The sequence below is a fragment of the Mya arenaria genome, chromosome 7 (genome assembly GCF_026914265.1).
Source record: "Mya arenaria isolate MELC-2E11 chromosome 7, ASM2691426v1".
NCBI lineage: Eukaryota > Metazoa > Mollusca > Bivalvia > Myida > Myidae > Mya > Mya arenaria.
The window spans coordinates 60,775,443-60,799,648 of record NC_069128.1 but is presented as its reverse complement, the minus strand read 5'-3'; the positions used below and the strand labels follow the sequence as shown (position 1 = coordinate 60,799,648).

Genomic DNA, 24,206 nt, shown 5'->3' with positions numbered 1-24,206 from the left:
TATATAAATAAAACAAGCACAGCTAAACCAGTTGTCTCAATCGTGTAAGAAGTTCTGCAGATGACAAGTGTATCAATGAGCAGTTAAGATTTTAAGTTCCTAACGCTTACGTTGAAAACGTTTCTAACCTTAACAATGTTCTGAACAATCGACCCAATGATTAGTACGATAACAAAGATGCTTTTGTATAAAGGGCGCATATATCATGGGATTTACACTAAGCAACTTCGTGTATTGTTTGCAGATTATATATTTTTAAGATACTTTACAACATAACGTTTTCAATAACCCTCGTTTTCTTAAAAAAAAAAACAGAAGTAAAATTCCAGCTAAAGATTAAGATGAAAACATAATATTTCATCTTGATTTCTTTGAAACAGTTTAAAATACGTTCGGTAAAGGTATCTTTTTGACGCTCACATCATATAACAAACATATATCGAATTATGATGTAATAAAAACAACGTCATAATTTAAAATTAAGAAAATTTCATTAACTTTATACTGTTTAATAAACAGTATAAAGTTAATGAAATTTTCTTAATTTTAAAAATCCATCCCTACTGTTTATATTGAATGTGTTAACAGAAGGCGACATCATTTTCATCATCTCACTTTTTAATTACACTTTTAAACGTTATTAAAACGATTGAACATAGTATTTCATTTACGTAAGTTCGTTGAGTATATTTCTTGAATGCCGTTACCAAGGATGATGCAACCATATTCAGTAACAGGGCGCCATCTTGTTTATATATCTCGCGTGAACTCGTTAAACTCCGGTTAAATCTTGGCTCAAACGCGGAAAAATTCCGTTAAAAGAACGGATATTTCTCGGCACAAAGTCACAGCCCATTCCCCGCTATTTTCGGCGCGAAAACAAAACCACCGCATTCACTCGGCACTGCGGGACCACCTCTGCACCTGGAAGGGTCGAAACATGGCCCATTTCCCCCTCTGTCCCCGATATACCTCCGGACCTCGGGTGGGCGGGGGGGGGGGAGCGAGGTAACAATAGACTTGTGCACACTTAAATGATAAGCGTACTATAGCATGAGTCAAGTTTGTATGCATTTTCACTATATGACGAGTTATATGTTCTTGCAAACTGCGTTTGTATTGAATGCCCCAACGACGTTTTTTTAACTATAATTTCAGATCTTAAGATTTTGAGACAAAAATGTAATGAGGTTTATATGAAACGAAACTTTCCATCCTTTTTTGGCCATTGTTTGCTTTAATCATGCCAATACATGTATGTGTTTTTGTTTGTATTTAACGAAAAGTTGGACAAAGTTAGCGCTCTTGTTTTTATACGACTTAGCATGGAAGTAAGATAACGATATCATTTCTATAACGTGTATCTTAACCACCGATTAATGCCAACGTTGTGGTAAAAGTTCATTGGATATTTGTTTTAAAGGTCAAGGATTTTCCTATTGTTTAGTAAACTGGTTAGAATTAATGACCTTTTCGGATAACCGCCTTTAAGGCGTGCCTCTTTCTTTAAGCAAACGTATAACGTTTTCTATTGTGTATTTATATGACTTAAAATACAAATTAAACCAATTCGGAAGTGACTTTGCATGGCTACAGGTTTTTATTCAGTAGATCAAAGCATGATTATAGCATATTAGAACATTGTTTTCTTTCGAAATTTATAGGGTTTGAAATTAAATGATTTGTGATTTAAAAAATACTCGCTAAAAGAACTGTTTTTTCTTCATCTACAGCTTTTGTTTACATTTTCAGCGACTTGTGTTTGGCCCTTACACCGGATAAGGTCACTTTGTCAAATTATCGGAATACATAGTAATTACTTTCAACCAATTTTATTTTGCTTACAAGAAACGTTACTTTTTTATAATCTTGTTTTAGAATATAATTGGTCCTCTAATATATGGCAGTGGGGTCGTGGAGCATTAGAAATCGGTGAACGAGGAGTGTTCGGATAGTCTCGGGACAAGTACAGTAACATTCTTATTTTGTATATTTGTACATAATTTTTTAAAGCTGCACTCTCACAGATTTGCCGTTTTTACAACTTTACATTTACCCAACTGGGTTTACCTCGTTTATTTTAGACTTCTTCACTTGTCCCTGTTATTTTCGTTGTATTACTGACAATTCAAAAGGTCATACTCGGCATTAAAACAAAACACCTGTTTACTTGATCGTTTGCTTTTATTAGGATAAATTTTAACGATACAAACAGTAGATTTGAGTTCACAAATGTTTTACATTCAATGATACTAATGGATTTAACACCAAATGATTGTTCACATTGGACATTGACCTAACTGTATGTTAACAAATAAATAAATAAATAGTTAAATAAATAAATAATTTAATAAATAACCTCCCACTGAGGGTTCATACACATGGCTTATCAGAAAATACCGGGGAATATAACTATTAAGCCAGTACAGAGATCCGAAAATAATGTAAGTAAAACTTTGACATTCTTAATCTTAAAAATTCAACGTTTAGTGATTAATCTTAGAAATAACAGAACATCACTTTCGTTTCGTGTTCAACTATCTTGGCACAGATAAAATATGTAATGTCTCATGTTATGAACGAAAGCTTATTTCGGCACATTTCAAAGCTTAATTCACTTTCTTAGTAAACACATGTTCAGTGTTTTTCATTTATATTTCAACAACGTCATAAATGTCGAAAGGGCACAATTTGTTTGGTATTGTTGTTTGTTTCGATGTCTTTGGTAATTGAGTTGTTTCTCTGTACTTTGTTTTCCATCCCCCTCAGTGGTTGGTAAGATGTTGTTGTCTAAGGTTGAGCCAAATGGAGAGGAAATGCGGATCTCGTCATTTGTTGTTTCCTGGAAAGAGATTACGTTCTTGTGAATACTTTCGTTTATTGTTGGTCAGTATTCAATATATGTAACTTTGGTCTCTCTTATGGTCAAACATCATTGACGTCATATCCTCTATAGGTCAGTTATCAATAACAAGTTATCCGATTAGCTACATCTTTCTTATACCCATTTAAGACCAATATTGAATACAAGTCCAGGCCATCCGCTATTACGAGTGTGTATGCCAATCGAAAAAAAACTGTGTTTTATGTCGGCTGTGGAATAAAGATGTTAAGGGGAGTGAATGATTTCGAACCAACCTACCATAATCGTAAACGGTGTGTCACCATTAGCGGAAGTTTACACCTCCTTGACGACGACCTTGCGTGTCCTGACAACGGTGCTGCCTGTAACGCGGGACGTTGACTGGCTGCGGGTTGCTAGGCGCGACTTCTGCAGGGAGTTCTCGGCGAAACTCGCGCGATCTTCGGCGTTATCGAGCTCGTCAGCAACCTTGCGGTACTTGGCCAGGTTGATTGCGGCAACTTCCTCCTGGAGTAAGGAGCATTTGTATTTAGTTATGCGTCGAAAATATGAGATCAAGTACACAAAACGCCTTTAATTCCCAATGGACACAGTGATAGTATAGTAGTATAACGCTTATACTAATTAAGTATCAATCCATCGAAATGTCTAAACATAAGCAATGTTATAGATTACAACATCCTGAATAACTATTGACATCATTATCTTTATCCGAATTTTGTAGATCATAAGCTATGTCCTATATACATATTTTATTATGAAATTAAACTTACGGCTTCCTCTGCCATGCGCTTGTAAGACTTGATCTTGCCATGGAGTTTATCAATGAGCTCCTGGAGACGGTCTTGGTTTTTGCGGTCTTCATCAACCTGGAAGGCGAGTTCCTTGAGGCGGCGGTCGGCCTTGCGGGCATTCTTTTGAGTCTCTGCGTGGCGACGCTGCTCGTTGTCGAGCTCAGATTCAAGTTCAACAACTCTGGTTTCCAGCTTGGCGATGAAAGATTTACCTCCCTTGAGGGACTTGGACTCGGCTTCGCTGAGTCGCAGAGTGACTTCTCGAATCTCGGTCTCCATTGTTCTACGGATCCTCTCAAGCTGGGAGGTATGTTCCTTTTCGGAGCGAAGCTCTTCATAGGCACGGTTGGTGTCGATGGTCATTTTCTTGCACTGGTCGTCAGCGCGGCGCACCTCGGAACTCATCTCTTCAAGGTCGGCGGACATGGCGCTGATATCAGCCTCCAAACGCCTCTTGACGCTGGATATGCTCTGCATCTGGGACGTAAGCTCATTGACGCGGTCTGTTGTCTCAACCAACTCGTTCTCGGCCGCCTTGCGGGACCTCTCCGCAGACTCGAGGGCGGAGCGGATCTCGGTGCACTCATTAATAATGGTGGTCACCCTGCGCTCGGCAATTTGAACGTTCTCAAGAGATTCAGATGTCTTGCGCCTCTCTTCATCAATGGCGGCCTGGAATTCTCTGGACTGCTCCTGGAAGCGTTTAGCATTCTTTTCCATCTCGGCGCGGGAACGGTTGGCGGCGTCAAGGGCAGCCTCCAACTCGTTAATGTCAGATTCAAGCTTCTTGCGGGCGCGCATGGCTTCAGCCTTACCCTTGGATTCAGCGTCAAGTGTTGCCTGCATGGATTCGAGCTGACGAGCGTTGTTACGCCTGGAAGATATGTGCTAATTACATGAGGTTAAAGTTAAAAGTTGTCTTTGTATTGATTATAATTTTATCATATCTCTGAATCTTCTAAGTAAAATAAGTGCACTTATTGAATATCGGTAAGTATTGATTTATAAATGAATGCCTCTGAACATGTGTCTTACCGGGTGTATATCAATTTTTAAAGAGATTTCAGTAAGTGAATAATGCAAACAGCATTAAGTGACGCTCACCTGGTGTTCTCGAACTCTTCCTCCTTCTCGGCGATCCTACGGTCGATCTCTGAGCGGATGCCCTGGATCTCGAGCTGGGCGCGGGCGACCCTGGCCTCCTCCTGCTCCAGGGTAGACTCAGCCTCCTCGAGGGCGGCCTGCAGTTCCTGCTTCTCCATCTCCAGACTGCGGCGCGTCTTTTCCACCTCATGCACGCTTCTGCCACCCTCGGACAGCTGGTCGGTCACCTCAGACAATTCAGCTGTAAATGAAAAATCCCGTAATTTATTGTACTGGAAAACAGTTAAAGCTTTTAAGTTATAAATGAAATGAATGAGCTTTGAACCCGTATACCAATAATATTGTAATCGAAAAAATCTAGTTCTATATATCTATATTTTACAGTAGCTCAGAAATTTAATGCTTTTAACACCTTGTTAACAAACACATTCATTTTATTTGCAAAAACGCATCTCATAACATTTAAGACAATGAAAGTTAATTAATAAAATTGAGTACCAAAAGTGCCACCTACCGGAAAGGTTGCTGTTTTCGCGTCTCAGTGAGTCAACTGTAGTGATGATCTCCTCGTACTGGGTCTTCACGCGGAACAGCTCGGTGCTGTAGCTGCGAGACTCCTTCTGTGTGTTCTCGAGTTCAGTCTGGATGCTGCGGACCTTGAGCTGCCACTCGCTAATGGTCTTGTCGAAGGACTTGTTCCTCTTTTCCAAGGCGGTGACGGCGGCGCTGGAGCGGTCAGAGTTCACAACAGCGTCTTCGAGTTCCATTTGCAGCCGGCTCTTGTTCTTCTCAAGACCGCTGATCTTGTTGTTGGCGGCATCCAGAGCGGACTCGGTGTCCTGGAGCTTGACGGACAACTTCCGGCGAATGTCCTCTAGTTCTTCAGCCCGGGCCATGCCTTCGGATTCATACTTGACCCTCCAGGCGTTTGCCTCGGAGTTGGCGCGGGATAACTGTCTCTGGAGGTCGACCTTGGCGTCACCTTCCTCCTCCAACTGCTCTCGGAGGGTGTCCATATCCGACATCAAGTTACGCAGCTCGCTGGAAAGCTTCTGGCGGGCCTGTATTGAAAAACATGAAATAATATAATTATGTCAATACAGCTAATTGCGTATAAGTGTATGACGTTTTTATTATAGAAATAAGAATTTTAGGCACGCGTTCGGAACATAAAGATGACTTATAAGTCTACATTGTTACAAATAATACGAATTGTATACCAATAAAGTGAAGTAACACAATAAATGTGTCATTGCGCGATGTTTAAACGACGGCATTTATCAAAATAGTGCGTCATGAAAATGACTCGTATTATGAAAACATGTTTTAAATGATTAAACCAGTAATGTAAATAATACAACATACCCTCATCTCATCATCGACGTTACGTCGGGCCTCTTCTAGCTGAACGAGCAGGTTGGAGCGCTCCCGGTTGAGCTGGTTGATGCGGCTCTCAGCCTCCTCCAGTTGGCGGATCAGGTCGCCGTTCTCGGCCTGGAGGCGCGCCTTGGTGGCGTTGAGGTCCTGGATGCTGCGGGCACTCTCGTCAAGTCTCGAGTTGAACTCTGAGATCTGGGACTCGACCTGCTTGCTCATTTTCTCAGACATACCCTTTAAGAGATTGGTTAGACAGATTAGTTATTATGCATTTTGAAATCGTTTTTTATTTGCCAGGGGACATAAATGGGTGTTGAATTTGATATTAGTCAGACATATTTAGTGTATTGAATTGCTTTGCGAACTAAACAAGAATGGCAAGTCGTTAGTGAGAATCAATGGATACATTGCTTTCTTTTTAGATTATGTGATACAATGCAAATCAAAATAATCTGACAGGTTGTCCACTAAACTACGCAAAAAGGAGCAATAATGCCTCATTATGTATTTCATTCCGTATTCGGTAATTTTAGTTTGCTCAAGGACTAGAGAGGAATGCATTTCATCAACTTACTCCCTTCTTTGAGGCGTTGACAACCTGGTCCTGGAGGTCAGCAATCTCATTCTTCAGTTGTCCCTTCTCCTTCTCAACTCTGCAAATAAAAGTCATTTTACGATATTCAGTAACTGATGTATTCAATGTTTATTTTACAAATTAGAAGACTCAATCTCAATTTTGCATTTGAGTTTTCAGTCTACACTTCCAGGCTTTTCAAGTGAAATAACGCTAGATAGTGTTGAAAATAATATCTATTTCAAAAAAGAAATTTGCGTAACTATTATTATTATTTATTTATTTTGGACGACGATTTCTAAAGTAATTTACAGATATTTCGTCATTAATGTGTTAAATGCTTTGTTTTTAAAATGTTTTATAAAACGGATCATTTCTTTTCATTTATTTGTTCAAGTATAAATTCCAACAGTTTCAAAAATTCCCAAACAGTGAACCATCTCTCACCTCTGTTTCACCTTCTGGAGCTGGTCGATCTGGTCGGCCATCTCGTTGGCGGAGTCCTGTGCCTTCTTCCTTAGGGAGGCGATGGTGGACTCGCTCTGGAGTGCCTGTTCCTCGAGGTCACGACGCATCTTCTGGATCTCGGCCTCCCGCTTCTTGTTAAGCTCCACTTGGGCCGCTGTCTGGCCGCCCTGCTCATCAAGAGCTTCAGCGATGTCTTCAAGCTCACGGGTCAGCTCCTGCTTTTGCTTCTCAACCTGTAATAATAAAGTGTTTTAAAAGTAAGTACGTCACCTTCTTATACATGAAGCAAAAACAACAATATGTTTACTTCTTGTAAAAAAATATATCAAAGCTCAATTATGAGCACAAAGGATTAATTTGGGGGGGGGGGGGGGGTTCTGCAAAATTAAAATCAATTTATCATTTTGATATTTTTGCTTTACGTTCGTCTTGATGTATCAGCTTCACATAATAAGTATTTTTTTCAGTGAAATTATATACTAGTAGTATACTTCAATTATCTTACGCCTTACTCAAATAAAGTAAGTATTTCATTTTTTATAATTGCTATAAAGTTTCTTTCTTCATTCCTCACCTTAGACCTGTTCTGCCTTTCGGCTTCAAGTTCCTCTTCCAGCTCCTCAATGCGGGCCTGGAGCTCCTTGATCTTGCGCTGAAGCTGGGCCACAAGTCCCTGCTCCTCCTCAAGCTTCTGGTTCAGGGTCTTGATCTCATTCTCCTTCCTGGAGGTAATCATAACATTTTATTTTATTTTTTGGTTATTGTAGTTACGGTTTAATAAAGAAGATTGCTTCACAAATTTCACTTCTATATTTGATAAACTGTGTTGTTGTTGTTCACTACATTAATGTGAAATCAGCACAATTTCATTGTTTGTTCCTTTTGTTTTATATTTTGTGTTTTTTAGTATTGTTTCTTTTGTTTAACTGAACTACAAGTTTGGAATACTATAGTAACTTATAATACCTATTTCACGATTTTTACTGTTTGAGCTTTCGTTTCATATATACAAAATTGGATTTCTTTGAATGATTTAAAATAAAGAATGCAGACAAAATTATACTCACTTCTTGATGCTACCCTCAAGTTCAGACTTGACACGCTCAATTTCCTCAAGAGTCTCTTGAGTGGCTTTGAGGTCACCTTCAAGCTTCTTCTTGGCCTTCTCCACATCAGCACGGACCTTCTTCTCACGTTCAAGGTTGTCCTCAAGCTAGAAGAATGCAAAATATTTTATTTGCATTAAACTGTTAAGGGACCTTACAATCAGTTCTTAAGAAGTGTCTTGCTTGATTTTTATGATATTGACATATTTAAGACCAAACTGATTTCCGAATCAAACTTGATAATTGAATTAACTAGTATACATGTTTGGTTTATACAGTTTTGTCATGTATTGGCTAACATCAATATACTTTGTGTGGTCAAAATGTGATTAAATTACACTGCATTATGCGTTTAAAAACCACCTAGAAATGTATGCACTGACCTCATCAAGGGTAGACTCGAGTTTCTGTCGGAGTTTGTTGAGGTTGTTGACCTTGTCCTCCTCGGCCTTGAGGGAGTCCTGGGTCTTCTTGACAGTATCTTCCAGATTCTTCTTGTCCTTGTTGAGCTTGCCAATGGTCTCATCCTGGGCGGACATCTCACCCTGGAGGGTCCTGATCTGGTTGTCCTTGTGCTTAATTGGAAATAGCATGATATCCATTAGTTAACACTAATTAGATGAAACAAATTAGTAAAGCATTTTGTTTTTAACCCAGCACTATTAAATTAAATCAATACTAGTATGTCCTTTTCAAGAAATGAATTGAAACGGTATAATAAAATGAAAGCTCAGTTGATTTTATATTAATATAATAATTCCGAAGAAATGTGTCAACACATTTTATACCTGCTTTTCGTGTTCAGCCTTCTTCAGAGAATCTTCAAGACCCTCAATGTTCGTCTGAAGCTGAGCAGCCTTCTCTTCAAGCTTAGCCTTGACGCCCTCCAGGTCTGAAGCAGAACCCTCCATGGAAGCTATGCTCTCTTCGTATTCCTTGAGCTGGGCCTCGTAGTCAAACTTCTGTTTGGTGAGGTTTTCAATGGTTTCTTCCATGTCACCAAGAGTATCACCCTCGGTGGCAAGCTGAAGAGCCATGTTTTCCTTCTCTCGTGCAAGGACAACGCATCTCTCCTCAAGCTCCTTCTTGATCTTTTCAACCTTAGCAAGTTCTTCTTTCGTCTTAGTGAAATCCTCTTCCATCTTCTTAATCTCATCATCAGCACGGGCGGCGTTAAGCAGAGGCTTCACCTTGACGTAAAGTTTCCACCATTGCCAGTTCCTCATTGCCATCCACTTCCTAATGTTCCTCTGGATCCTCTCAAGAGCAGACCTAACCAAATGATGAACATGCAAGTATTAGTAAGTGGTTAAAAACATCAATATATTTTTATTTGACAAACTTTAATCTTTGTAAAACTTAAATAAGAATACTAGATGTCGTTACAAACAATTGAGCAACTTTCGATTTTATTACCTTTGGTCATGGAGCTTTTTGTACTGCATCCTCATGAGGGCACCTCTGATGTGTGCCTGGAACAGACATACAATGCCGGACAGACGTTCATCACGCATGTCTTCAAGGTTTCCCAAGACACCGGCTTTGAAGAAGACCTTGGTGTTACCGATCTTGTAGTCGTTGGGGTCGACCTGGATGGCGCTGAGGCACTTCTCAGTGGCAACCTTGGCATCAACAAAGCCCTCGGGCATGGCGCTGGCGGCCAGGATGGAGTATCTAATAATAAAAGATAGTTGAATGAACAGTTACTTCCAAATGTGAAATAAGTACCGTTTTTAGGTCAATTAAATATTGAAAGGTCTTATGTATTAAAGTTGTTTTACAATTGAAATATCAAAGTCTTGTGAAATTGGTATTACCTCTGCTTGAATTCAGGATACATGACCCTGCTTGGGAAACCCTTCCTACAGATACGGATCCCCTCAAGCACACCATTACACTGGAGCTGGTTGAGGACAAGAGCAGCGTCAATCATGCCGGGGGTCTTCACCTCGTTGGGGATGATACAGCGCACAAAGTGGGGATGGGTGTTGTACAGGTTCTTCATCAGCTTGTTCAAGGACTCCTGTAAACATTGAGGAAGAGTGTCTAGATATACAATGCTTTCATTGCCGAATGTAAAGTACATGTATATGAAAGATCGCAATTTGTCCCATGCTTGGGTGAATCCTCGCGAAATTTATTTAAATGAAAACTCAATATAAAATGTGCTTAAACGTTCACACATGTCAAAACCTTGTTACTATATGGTGTTGATTGTCAGTGCGTGTTTACTACGTGTACGTTAAAATGTACCTAAAAGGCGTTATTTTTTTAAAAGTGGTACAATGTTAGTTTGCGTAGACTATTTAGTACACATTTATCTATAAATGATGTATGTTCGGTGTTGGTAAACCCTTGGGGAACCTTATTTATCTAAGATTAGGGGTATTTTGAGACACACTCAGACAACTATATGTCACCACGGCTATAACGTATCATTAGTGTTGGAGTATACCTTTGATTAACAATATTTCACAAAGGTCAGCGACCCGAGTGTTGGTAAATGTTTTGTTATTTCACAGGTGATTGACTGTTTGCGAGTGTTTGTACATACCCTGTGCACGGACGAGATGGTCTGGAAGGCACTGGACTTCTTCTTCTTGCCGCCACCACCACTGGCCTCCTCTGTTAACATAAACCCTCAACATTTAGGATAATGAGTTGCGGAAAACAAATTTATTTCCTAATAATTATACGGTTCAAGCTCAGAAAGTATCTCATCAGCTATTGATGGACTGTTAGTATCCTTGGGCGTTCGAGCATCTGCATGCGTGCGTGCTATGTGCGCGCAAGCGTGTGTTCCTGCTTGCGCGCGGATGTATCCATTTGTGTTTTTTGTAAGCACGTAAACATTATCTAAAAGGGTATAACTATAGATCCATTACATGTTGTATATATTCGTGCAAGTACATGCAAGTACATACATAAAGTCTGGTGAATGACAATTTGAAATTATTATAATTAATAGTTTTTACTTCGATAAATAGAAATTTGAGCAAAAGTTTGTATTTACCCTTTGGTTTCTCATAGAGAGTGCCAACCAGAGGCTCCTTTGAGTCCGACAGGAGCGCAACAACGGTCTCATTGAGGGGATCCTTGTTCTTCTCAAGCCAGTTGGTGATGCTGTATGGTACCTGAGGTGGTACAAGAAGGCATTTGGATTTAGAATGATATTAAACATAACGTGTTATGCTTGTTATAAACATGCTTGTATGAATTAAGTGATGACAATGGAAAAACCAAAATAACCCGTCTAATGATATATTTGTCAAAATGATAAATGTGAATATAAATCTTAAAATTTTAAAACTTAAATGCTTTGATGCTAAAACGTATGCTTATGATATTTCGATGAAGACAATTACATGCAGCAGACGGATACTATCGTGTACATGCATCAATAATATAAAACCTTTTTCATCACATTATACTTACAGCGCCGGCGTAATGTCCAAGTTCGAAGTGGGCGTTGCTGCCTCCCTTCCTGCTCTTGGTGACCTTACCAAAGGCCTTAGACTTGCCGAGATGGTTCGTCTTCAGCTTGTCCTCGAAGGTCTTGTCAGAAGCCTTGGGGAACATGCACTCTTCTTCCAGAATGGAAAGGATACCCATTGGCTAGAAATAAGAAAAGTCGTGGTGGTCATGTACAATGGTGATTTGGGCAAAGATAAAATCAAGAACAAACTTGTCAAAAATCTTTCATAAAGTGCGCCATTTTCAAAATATTCTAACAAGAAAAGAAGTTGCGATATACTCATTTTGAAAAAAAGACAAATGTGTACAATTATGCTAATACATTTTGGTTTTTACCTTTTCAATGAGCTCGATACAGGCCTGGAGGTCCATGCCGAAGTCGATGAACTCCCACTGGATGCCTTCCTTCTTGTACTCCTCCTGTTCCAGCACAAACATGTGGTGGTTGAAGAACTGCTGCAGCCTCTCGTTCGTGTAGTTGATGCACAGTTGCTCAAAACTGTTGTACTATAAGACAAGGAAATACTGAGTAACTGATAGAAATCTTCATTCAAACATTCATTTCTTGCTATATATGAATGAAAGAACATAACACACTAACTTAAAACTGTTGTACTGAGGTTGATTAAGAGGTTAATTAAAGCAGGCCGATATATATTTGGTTTCAAGACGAAGTTTTGTTTTTAAACAACAAAAAGTCAGTTATCATGTAAACATCAATTTTATCAAGGTACTGTAGATATTAAGAATACATATATCTATTTAACGCGAAAACTTACGTCAAAAATTTCGAAACCAGCAATGTCCAGCACACCGATATAGTAGTTCCTTGGTTTCTTAGTATCAAGGGTCTGGTTGACTCTCTTCACAAGCCAGCTGAACATCCTGTCGTAAATCGATTTCGACATAGCGCCAACGGAGTTGACCACCTGCTGCTTGTTACGGCCTTGAGTGACAAACTCAGTGCCGACCTTGATCTTTGGCTTCAGAAGACCCTTAAGCAGGTCCCCACTGTTGATACCCAAAAGGAAAGCAACCTTCTCAGCTTCTGTAAAGAGTGAATAAGAGAATGATAAATTACTAGGACATTTGAAAAATCTATTTGAATTGATAGAGTTAAATAAAAGAACGCTTTTTCATTTATTAAAACAGGTCTTGTTCTCTTCCGGTAATGTGCATTCAAAATATTCAAAAACGGCCATGTATTAATGTGTTCCGCAATATGAAACTCAAAAGTACGTACCTGCGGTTCCATCGGCCTCAGCCTGTTCCTCTCTGGGGTTCTGCTTCCACTTCATCTCACCAAAGTGCATGATGGCGGCGGTGCACTTGTACATGCTGTTCTTCTCGTCCTGGCTGAAGCCGAGCACATCAAAGGCTTCCTGAAACATTTAAATTTTCAAACGTTGAATATTTTCAAACATGAAACCAGCATCCAAATGTTTATTCCTTTCAAAACGTTAAATTTTGGCTAGTATGGATAAACTACTTGATTGGTTAAACTTAAATATTGGATAGATATTGAGCATTAGATACACGTTAAAGCTACTTTTAAACAAGAATATACCAGTTTTGAACAACTAGCTGCATAATTTAGCAATCAATTTTGTGTTCAGACAGTTTGCTTTGAATGTTCTGTCTGATGTTAAGCTTTTTGAAATGTTGTTATTCACAATAACACTTCATTATTCTACACGTACATCAGTTGCCTTCATTTCTTCGTTGTCATCGATACCATCAACAGTGAGCACGCCCTGGTTTACGTAAGAGTACAGGCCGGCATCCGGAGACAGCAAGCAGAGTTCTGTAAGTTAAATAGACAGGTTTATTTCATGTTTACTTATACACATGTTAAGCTCATTTTTTCTTAATCCGTTAATCGATTGAATCTGGGTATTTGTAACAAATATAATGCATTTAGTCATTGTCCAGTTATTGTATGTATAAGTATTGCATAATGTTTCATTTCTGGTAAATGACTGCTGTTGTTATAACTAACCATAACAAAAAAAATGGCGCATGTACATACCATGGTACTTGGGGTACACGTTGGTACACAACTGGTAAAAGATGTGGTAGTTTCTCTCGGCAGATTGCTGGTAAGTACAGCGAGACTTCTCGAGCAGATCTGCAAAATTACGGAGTGCACTTTAAAATGTAAATCGGACTGAGTTGACTGAGGTGCAATGAACAAGATGGTGCATTTTTAAAGCATAAAATACGATTATTTTTAAAAGTGACACTGGACATTTTTTTTATTTGAAATGAATGTGCTGCTCTATTGGCTATCTAAAGTGATTTACAGATCTCCATTATTATATAAGACGAGGCGCCTCGATGGTGCAAATAAACTCATATTTTCCTTATTTACACAAGTATTCGCATTCGTTCTAATTGTTTTGCAAATGTACTATATTACTTACAATGCTCGATGTCACAACCGGCGATTTTACCAGATGGGCCAAAATGGATACGGATGAATTTACCCTGTATGGGAGAGAGAAACAAAGCTGATAGGCAAGGCTTGTGTAAGACATTTATTGTGGTTTTAAGATTTATGAATATATTTCAATCAGAAAGATCTAGCGGTATGTCCCGCGTCCTGATATAGATTTCCTTTAGAAAAGAACAGACTTGAAATAATGCTCAATTGGTAGAAAACAAACTCGTCTTAAAAACATCAGAATGTAGAATGTGTAAACTTTGTAAGTGTCATTTAACGTACTGAGTCCGTTATTGGTATAACCATTTAAATGCATGAAAATGGCATGCATACTTTATGAGCGTACACTTAATTGTGATATACGTGTAAACTGTACACACACAAGCAAGTTCGTAAACTGCATGCAATTAAAATAAGCATTTCAGCTGCGAGGTTACTTTATACTAAAGCAGCTAACTATAAAAATGAGTTCAGTATGATCCGCCAGTGGATAAACTAACACAACAGATTTTAATACGTAATTTAGCAGTGAAATCCAACTGAGTGAGTACGCAAAACTCAAAATACGCGATTTAACATACCCTTAAAGACATATAAGACATGACATTAACATGACACACTAACAAGCGAGTCGACGTACAACTAACAATAAAAGCATATATATCATTCTAAACAACACTTTTTACAAGCGCTCTTTATTACATAAGCGTATATACATTAAGCACATAGTTAACGCTTTCAAAGACGCGTTTTTACTTACCTGAAGCCAAAAAGGCTTAACATTTACGAGGATATTGTTGGCTATAACTAGAGAAAGGAAGGTATGCGTCATTCAATATAGTTTGTAGATAATCGGGACATCCTGAGCACCTCGGCCATTTTTAACCTCGGATGTATATGGACGGTTTACAATGTTAGAATTCTTTACATTTAACTACGCTGCAAGTAGATAGCGTCACCGCCATTTTGAATTACGAACTACTTTTACAAATGCAACGGCATACATCCGATGCTCGTCGTATGGGGAATAAGGCCGAGGTGTTCATATTGTGGTCTAGGTTGACAAGATAGTAAGGTATCTGATACATAAATGAGTGCACTGTAGATGTCTGAAGACCCCGTATTATTTTGGATTCATTTGAACGGGGCTTAGGTGCAGTAAAAATGTTCTTGATTATACTTAACAATTACAGAACAACAAACCAGCTGTTTGGCCGTGAAATAGTGCAAAATAAATAATTTCAGATCGAATTTCTGTTGCAATAATGAACAAATACACAATGTATGTATGATACTGTTTGTTTTAAATATACGTTATCAGCAAATAACTGCATTTACCTTTCTGTTATTTGGGTCAATATTTTAAAAAAGTATGGGGTTACCAGCCATCAACAGTTAACATTATAGCTATACGAGATTGGCTAATTTATAGGTCGGATTCAATAATGTTATTATCCTGGAAAGTGTTGTGGAATTTGAAGGTTTGTCAAGGGCAGTAATTCGTATGAGAGAAGTGAGATTATATTGAACTATTTTGTCGGAGGTATAAATAAAAGCGGAGAAACTTGGAGGAAATTGAGAATGGAAGAATGTTTGGAAATAATTGAAGATGAGACAAAGTTATCAGTGAAATTAAAGTGCTTGATTTAAAGAAACTTGACTACTTACGAATCGGGAGGAGTTGTTGTTCCTCGTGGTCTTGGCGTTACCGTAAGCCTCGAGTACAGGGTTGGCCTGCACAATCTGGTCCTCGAGGGAACCCTGAAATGAGAGAAACAGAGGGAAATTCAGCGAATATCTACTTGAAATTTAGATGCGCCTTACAAACTTATGTAGTATGTAATAACTTATGTAGTATATTACAGTAGCTACATTGTACATGTAACATTTCTCCATCTTAACATATATATATATATATATATATATATATATATATATATATATATATATATATATATATATATATATATAGCGTTACGCTTACATGACCGCTAATTGGATCGTCGGGCGCATTCTGATTTAAAACGTTTTAGACAAAAACAACCACAAAATATCGATTAGGTCATTAACTGGTTATATTAAGTATGTCATTTAGCGGTTGGCTAGAAAAGAAACATTCGGGACAAACACTAAGAAAGTTACTTTTAATTGCCGATTCATCAATCAATTGATTTTGTAAAATAATAAGTAAAGCAAAAACAACCAAAACTATAACATAATGGCAGCAGCAAATTCCTAAAACATTGAACTCGCGTGAATACCTTCTTCGAGTCAGCAGCAGCTTCATCTGTCTTCTGCTGGGCAGCGGCGACCTTGGCGAAGTACATGATGACCTTCTTCGTGTTCTCAGTCTTTCCGGCACCAGACTCTCCACTGATGGAGGAGGGAAAGGGAGGTAATTGAGAGTTGGGAAAATGAAAGAGTGATCGAACCTTTTGCTTATATAATCAAATATGTTGGTTAAATCAGAGCGTTTTGATTTGCGTTATTTGTTTGTGTTTACTTGTTGTTTTGTCTACAACCTGTAACTTAATATAGGGCTTTTCAAAATAAAGTAATGACACAGAGGCCTGGTTCTTTGACAAATACAATGAACTTATATAGAACAAAATTCTGTCACATGTTTATTGAACTTACGTAATAAGACAGGACTGGTTCTCGCGATCTGTAAATGACAAGAAGATCACAAATTCCGCATTAGCTAAAACACTACACAATGTTGAATGATTTACTTTATACATCACCAGTTTATAATAAATACAACGATTCATATCGACCAGAAAAGCATTTTAGTTTCTTCTAAGCCGAGCAATTAGTAGACACAAATAAACAAAGCTGATTGTTTCAGGTCAGTAAGTCGTTAATTCCCCTTCATTCCCCGCTCGGGCAAGCAATTAACAAGGGGAAAGATTTACCACATGTTGTTTCATATGTGCTGATAAGCCTAAACGGCTGCGTCGTTAATTAGTAGATAATCGCTGTTTTTATTACCACGGGTTGTATTAATGTCCAGGAACCGTATTCGATCAGTTAATGCCACATGAATGTCACAACAGATGTTATGAGGTTACCTCTATTAAGATACTGACAACCAGTTCTCCAAGATCACAAAAAAAATCGGGGGAAAAAGTTCGTGTGATTAGAGAAAAAAGCTGACAGAGGAAGTATTGATATTTAAAATACTTTTTCCCATTAAGTTTGCATTTCGTGTGCCGTTAAATTTCCGTTAAATTTCCGAAAATGATAAAATTATTGTCTTTAAAGTGTCGCATTCGTCGTTATTGACAACCGTACATGGTCCCATATCACATAAATTATTTATTACCGCGCAATGCAAACAGCTTAGTATCAAGTATATTTGTGAAAACTTTCAATGGTCTCAATTACGTTTATAAGGTCGGCCTTCGAAAAAGAATACTTCAAATGAGATGTGAAGAAAATGCTTGTGTTAATGATATAACATCATAAAAGATGTTATAAGAATTATTTTGTTAATAATTCATTAAAAATGTCATAGAAAACGCTTAATTCTGGCGATAGGCGTTAGTAACGTTATTGAAAATAGAATTATTTAAGGCTTGGATTAACAACATTCTGTTTAAATGATTATATGTCAGTTGCGTTTTGGTGTTTGTTCATAAATGTAATTAATATAACTCGATTTCAACAGAGATCCTTACAGACATAGAATCTGTTAGTGATTCCCTTCGATACATACCCTGCAACATGTTCTGGAAGGCGTTATCGGCCACGGCGAACAAGTGAGGGGGCATCTCCATCTTCCTCTTTCCGCGGTACTTGGCGATGATCGAGTCTTGGTAGATGGGCAGACGACGGTAGGGGTTCACAGCCACACAGAACAGCCCCGAGTAGGTCTGAAAAAGTGTAATACATGTAATATAGTTGTTCATTAATACACTTTATAAAATGTGCCGGTTAATTTCGTACATATTGATATCGTCAGACAACTTGAAAATTGAATATTTCTTTAAGGTCGAAACCCGTTGGCTCGATAGAGCTTGGTTCGATTTCCTTGTTTGCTCGAACTTAATGTAAAGGACCGATTTCTTTACTCTATGTAAGCATTCCCGATTGGCTCGATATTCGCGAAGCTCGAAGCACTTTGGTCAGCCATTGAATATCGAGTTAACGGGTTACGACTGTACTTACTAATAAGCAAATAATTGTTTGAGGGTAATTCGCCACTAAAAAGTTAAATGCTGTGTGTTTATTTGCTTAAATGAAAAGTTTCTAGTCAAAATTTAATAAATAACAAGTCGCGAATTCAAAATGGCATTTACCAAAATACATTACGGAGAAAATATCAAAGTGAAGTTACTCACGTAGATGAAGCCGTTGACGTAACGCTGACGGAGGTTGTTCAACACAGAGGCCTCGTTCAAGTAGGTCATGTTGGCCATGTCGTCACACTGTTCGTACTTGGGAGGGTTGACCTGCTGGAGGTCATCCTTCTTCAACGTGCGGGACTGTGGTGAGAAAGAAACATGGAACATGTAATCACTTGATATCTTTAGGTGGATGTGAGATACGGGAATTGTAGAATAATTGCAAACCCTTAGTAAGTTGACCAGCGACTTAAAGTGGCATGCGATTAAGATATATGTCAAAATTGAGTAATGATATACTAGATGTTGACCCTCAGTTTGTAAGTTTTCAGCAAACTTTAGTAAGCTTTTAGATTGTGTAACTGACATGAACATACAGTTCATGACACATGTCAGAATTTATAATCCAATAAACAAGAGGAAACTTATTTGTAGAAGCGTACCTCGTTGTTCCTCAGGATCTTGACGGTGATGTCATCGCCCTTGGAAGAGACGATCTCTCCGCGAGAGAATCCCTCCTCCGGATCGGGGACCCAGCAAGCCTTCTTGCCGTCAAAGCCCTCCATCGTCTTCAACAGCGCCTTCCTGTTTACCCATAGGTACTGTAAGAAGACATAATCATGAGTATTACCAATCGAAGCATTTCGGCAATTTCCGTTTTTCTTTGGAAAATGACATCGTTGGATAATCACATATCCTCGGCAATTTCCGTTTATGATCGGAAATGAACCTCATTGGATAATCACATACTCTCGGCAAATTCCGTCTTAGTTCGGAATAGAATACGAAAGTACTTTCCTTAGATCTGGGTTACGATGATGCGGTTTCCGCAAGTATGAATATTTTACAGATCAACTATATTATTTATTCAATATATTCATATTCATGATAAACGAGGTGATGAGTTAAATGAGAGAGACATTTCAAATGTATTTCAAAAAAGCAAATATTGCCAGATTATAAAACACACTCCTTCGCATAATATAGAATGCCAATCTTGCTTCATATGACTCATTTGGCAGCACAAGTTACATATAATAAATCGTGTATAGTAAAATCGTTCTTACCTTGAAGTCAACATCATTGCTAAAATCTCCGGACATCTTGAATTACTACTAGTCGGCGTTGAACACGAAAAGAACAAGTTGAAGTTGATGAAAACTGGTGTTTAAGAACTTTCCTTCCCACTGAAATGAGAAATGAGTATTATATAGTACAGAACCCAGTATGTATAAAGCATTTATTGTTATTTGACATCATGTTTTATTACTTAGATACGAAGTATAAAGCTTATTCAGCAGATATGAAAGTAAACATTATTATTTATCCTGTCTATTTTCCTAATACTACTATTATTATATTTCCCATTAAGAATATAAGTCCAAACACACAATCCAGATCTATATCACTGATCCAAAATTAAAAGGTACGCAATTACCTCTGTGCCTGGTGTGAAAGAGGACTAGTCCTTGTGAGTCTAGGGACGGGCGCCCGTTTTTATATGTGCTGGAATGAATGTGTGTCGGCGAGATCTTCATGTTACGACGTTTCTGATTGGTCAGTGAGTACTGTTTAACCAATGATTGAGCGATATCGTATCGAGGACGAGTGTGATAATGGCGCTTCTGTTTTTGGTTATCTTTCTCTCTCTACCTGTGGAGGCAACATTGTGCATAGCAATCTCCTGCTGGTCTGGGAGACGTCGGTGATCAGAGAAATATTGATTGCTAATTGTGAACGGCCTGGAATGTACACCGACAAAATCACCGCTGGTAAAGAATTGTATATGCATGGACAAGGCCAATTATATGATGTTGGTCAATTTTTGTATGGCATATCTGTTGAGTATAATATCATAAACATGTTATTTTCCATTCTTGTAATTATAAATATAAGCAGCTGCTTATAACAAACATGTTACAATGAAAACAAAATGCGGTCTTAACACTTTATAATCAAAGTTGTAATGTTGAAGTTTGACTTCACGGTCAGGGCCGGTATTCCTAAAACGTCTTAGGTCAATTCCTTTCTTAAGTCACAATAGTTAATTTTCAATAACTTTATCAAAAATGCATACTTCTTCGTTTAACACATTTAACACAAAAATATCTTGGAATTGACAATGAAAAATATAGGAAATTGACTTGAGTTAATACATGACGTAATAAGTTTTATAAATACCACCCTTATTAAATTTATTAATAATTATACGAATACTGACAGTTTTAAACTATACATTTAGGAAGAATGGTCATTCGAAAGGTACATTAATAGTGCGCTAAAAGCAGTTTTGATTTGTTCGAAACTGTTCATGAAGTGCAACAGTGTCAACGGCCCTTTACACCAATTTAACTACTTATTTAACTACTGTTATTTAAAGCTCATGGCACAAACCATTTATTCAACGATTATATATCTCAAAACATACACATTTCCCGTTAATCTGCATCTACAGTCTTTCAACGTTTAAATATTGAAATAATTCAGTTTTTCATCCGTAACGTTACCATGGTTACTAAGGTACAGTTTATGAATGTATGCTTCGTAACACGCTGATTTTAAAATAAGCGATATTTAAAATATCCGAAGAATCCAGAGCGCATATTCGCTGACGTCATCATTCAGAAATTCTGACTCGTACCCAGATGCTATTTCTAAAGCAAAGTGACACTCTTATTCAAAACAATTCATACACATGTATAACAAACCTCAATTTAGATTGATAAACCTTTGACTTTGACTTTTACTAAAAAATTCATGTATGGAAAATACTAATAACTGATAAGAATATTGTAACCATGCATTAAATAGCAGGAAAAGCGCAAAAAAATATTAAATGATTGGTGAATGCTAAAAGATTTACTGTGGTCTACTATAGTCTCATAAGGTAGAAATACCGTGTTTTATGCTCATTTCTTTCAAATTAAGTTCTGTATCCTTCATAAGAACCAGCATGTATTCATACTTTTTGGAATATTTAAACAATATTATTTTTTGCGGTAAATCATATTTGGGAGTAAGAGTGCATTTTTAAACTATATATAAGGGAGGGTGGTCATTCGGTAGGTGCATCAACAGTGCGCTAAAAGCAGTTTCGATTTATTTGAAACTGTTCTTGAAGTGCAACAATGTCAACAACCCCTGACACAAACCATTTATTGAATTACATTTCTCAAAACAAAAGCGTTTCCAGTTAATCTTTATTCATAGTCTTTCAACGTTTGAACGTTGAAATAATTCAGTTTTCATCTGTAGCGTTACCATAGTTACTAAGGTGTATTAATGTATGCTTCGTTACACGCTGATTTTAAAATAAGCGATATTTGAAATATCCGAATAATCCAGGGTGCATATTCGCTAACGTCATACGTCAGAAAGTCAGACTCGCACCCAAAATTTTAAACTCAACACAAAGTCATTTGTACAATTCCAATTGACAAATTGTGGATAAATAATACTATTAGTTACACTAGTAGCCATATAGGACATGTACATCGATTGTCATCATCTTTACTGTCTTAATACTTATTTTACAATCAAGAATTACAGGTGAGAATTATAAATAAATTGGCTATGCATATTTCATATGTGAAAGCTAAACAATGACACTATCTATTCGAAGTGTCAACTCTAAAAGGCACTGAGCCAATAAACAAATACACAGGATACTTGACCCCTGTTGTGACGCAAGTGCAATAAACAAGGGATGCACACCAGGGAAATTTCATGTCAACATTCCGGCGCTAGTGAATATGGACTCGGTCGTACGTGTATTTAGTTTAAAATCATGCTTGTTTTATTAGTATTTTAAATAATATTAGGTAGCATGACTTTTTTTTATAAAATATTTTATTTAAATTAAAACCAAATTTAACATTGGTGAAGACTAAGAATTTTAGGTTGAAGCTTTAACGAGCTTTGATTATCCCCTCCAATTGAAAAAAAGTAAAGATGTGGGGGTAAATGTCAACACCAGCAAACAAAATGGTATTTATAATCCTGTTAGGTTAAAATGAATAGTTACAGTCTAAACATAATGTATGAAAGATACAGAGCAATATACAAATATGTGTGAAGACATTTTGTGTGTTTTATACTGTTATCAAAACGTTTAATTTAAACTTATTCAATTTTAAAACGATTGTGAAACAAGCTTTTGCAACTTATATTAATCGAGTGTAGGATGATATCCCCCCCGGATGATTGCCCCCCCCCCGACATTAGCCCCTAGGACCATACCCCCCCCCCCCCCCCCCCGGATGATAGCCCTCCCAGACAATACCCCCCCCCCCCCCCCGACAATAGCCCCTCTGCATATATATAAATGCATATTCATAAAACTCATTAAAACATAAAAAATGCCATTTAGTGGTCCTTTTCTGGTTCTCTATACAGACTTGTGAATCAAGTGTTCAGCGAACAAAACCTATAGTTACAGTTCAAACATTGCATACCCTGATAAGACAGATCATGTATGAGCCACCTCATTGTGAAATGTAAATGGCTCACAGTATAATCATAAACTGGACAAATGATAAATACCTTTTATTTAAGTATTATTTGACGTTCAATTAGGCAAACAACTTTGATGTTTCCACCATGTGAATAGTATACTATTATGCAATTAATGTGTTAGGTCAATCAGTAATTATCAACTGGATTGCACTAAAACATCTTCAAAAGAAATAAAACATATAATGTCATTATCGCATTAAGGAGTGTCACCCTATTCAATAATTAAAGGTCAATGCAAATGATAATTAAAGGTGAGAACTTACTGATCAAAGATTATTAAATTAGTCAACAAATAACAGAGAAAACAATTAACTTTTAAAATAATGCTTTTCCGTTTATTTTTCACTATTCATGATTTTGTTTTCATTGATTTATGCCTTTGTGTTGTTTCATTTTATAATAAAAATCATTGTTTTGCAAATTTGCTTAAATAAACTGGTTATAATATGCATTTTAATATTGGGGGGGGGGGGGGGGAGGATATCGTCCGTTTTTTCACTAAGACGGGGGGGGGGGGGTATCTTCCGGGAGGGCTATGGTCCTAGGGGCTAATGTCTGGGGGGGGGGGGCAATCATCCGGGGGGGGGGGGGATATTATCCGTACCTCATATTACTCACTCTCGTTGGCACGATGTTGAGAGTGTTGTTTTGTGTGATTGGATGTTTGGAAATTTCAAAGTTTATTTATCAAAAGCAAGGTCACAAATACACGGCAATGGATATGAGAACATTATATTTCTGTTGTTTTATTATGGACTCGATTTAACTCATACACTGTCTTTCTATCCCTCTAATTTATTTGAATTCAAACAAATCGGTAGTTAATGATGATTTCATCAACAACAGCCTTCCAGACTAAACTTGATGTCCGCTTTTGATATTATTATCATCAGGTTTGATATATGATATTTGCATTGGAGATAGATGTGACAGCCTTTCAATAAATCTTTTTATTAAATTGAATCAGCGGCATGCACTTTTATGCTCTTAAATTTTTGCGGTTTGAAAATAAAAACAAAGAGAATGAATGCATTCCACGATTACACTCATCAGTTCTGGATCTGCAGATTTGCAGACTAATGATATAATATTATGTATCGCCTTCGATCAGCTTCTTTGATTTTTGTCGTATGGCTACTAAG

At 37.6% G+C, this 24,206-nt stretch overlaps 1 protein-coding gene and 1 long non-coding RNA gene across 2 annotated transcripts; one reads left to right on the top strand and one right to left on the bottom strand.

The window, feature by feature from the left end:
• Positions 1-3,176: 3,176 nt before the first annotated feature.
• LOC128241400 (myosin heavy chain, striated muscle-like) lies at positions 3,177-19,652 on the bottom strand. The gene is made up of 29 exons (XM_052958317.1): positions 19,617-19,652; positions 18,993-19,151; positions 18,547-18,690; positions 17,922-18,078; positions 16,841-16,868; positions 16,465-16,576; positions 15,872-15,964; positions 14,184-14,247; positions 13,790-13,888; positions 13,461-13,564; positions 13,004-13,142; positions 12,540-12,808; positions 12,097-12,267; positions 11,722-11,901; positions 11,300-11,420; positions 10,841-10,911; positions 10,104-10,309; positions 9,703-9,960; positions 9,075-9,558; positions 8,670-8,861; positions 8,248-8,393; positions 7,755-7,902; positions 7,160-7,413; positions 6,713-6,791; positions 6,127-6,372; positions 5,276-5,822; positions 4,762-5,002; positions 3,637-4,531; positions 3,177-3,370 (listed from the first exon to the last, which is right to left on the bottom strand). Exons 1-29 carry the CDS (start codon positions 19,650-19,652, stop codon positions 3,179-3,181), a joined length of 5,835 nt encoding a protein of 1,944 aa, XP_052814277.1. The 3' UTR covers positions 3,177-3,178.
• On the top strand, positions 7,255-9,838 carry LOC128241402 (uncharacterized). The gene is made up of 3 exons (XR_008262351.1): positions 7,255-7,387; positions 7,760-7,908; positions 9,449-9,838. It is a non-coding gene; the product is annotated as an uncharacterized LOC128241402 (long non-coding RNA).
• Positions 19,653-24,206: the final 4,554 nt, after the last annotated feature.

Excerpts from the sequence above, each read along its gene's own strand:
- LOC128241400 (XM_052958317.1), bottom strand. The coding sequence starts at position 19,652 with ATGTCCGGAGATTTTAGCAATGATGTTGACTTCAAG. Across the intron at positions 16,577-16,840 it reads AACCAGTCCTGTCTTATTAC|TGGAGAGTCTGGTGCCGGAA; the intron begins GTAAGTTCAATA and ends CTCCTCCATCAG. Across the intron at positions 12,809-13,003 it reads TGAGGCCGATGGAACCGCAG|AAGCTGAGAAGGTTGCTTTC; the intron begins GTACGTACTTTT and ends CACTCTTTACAG.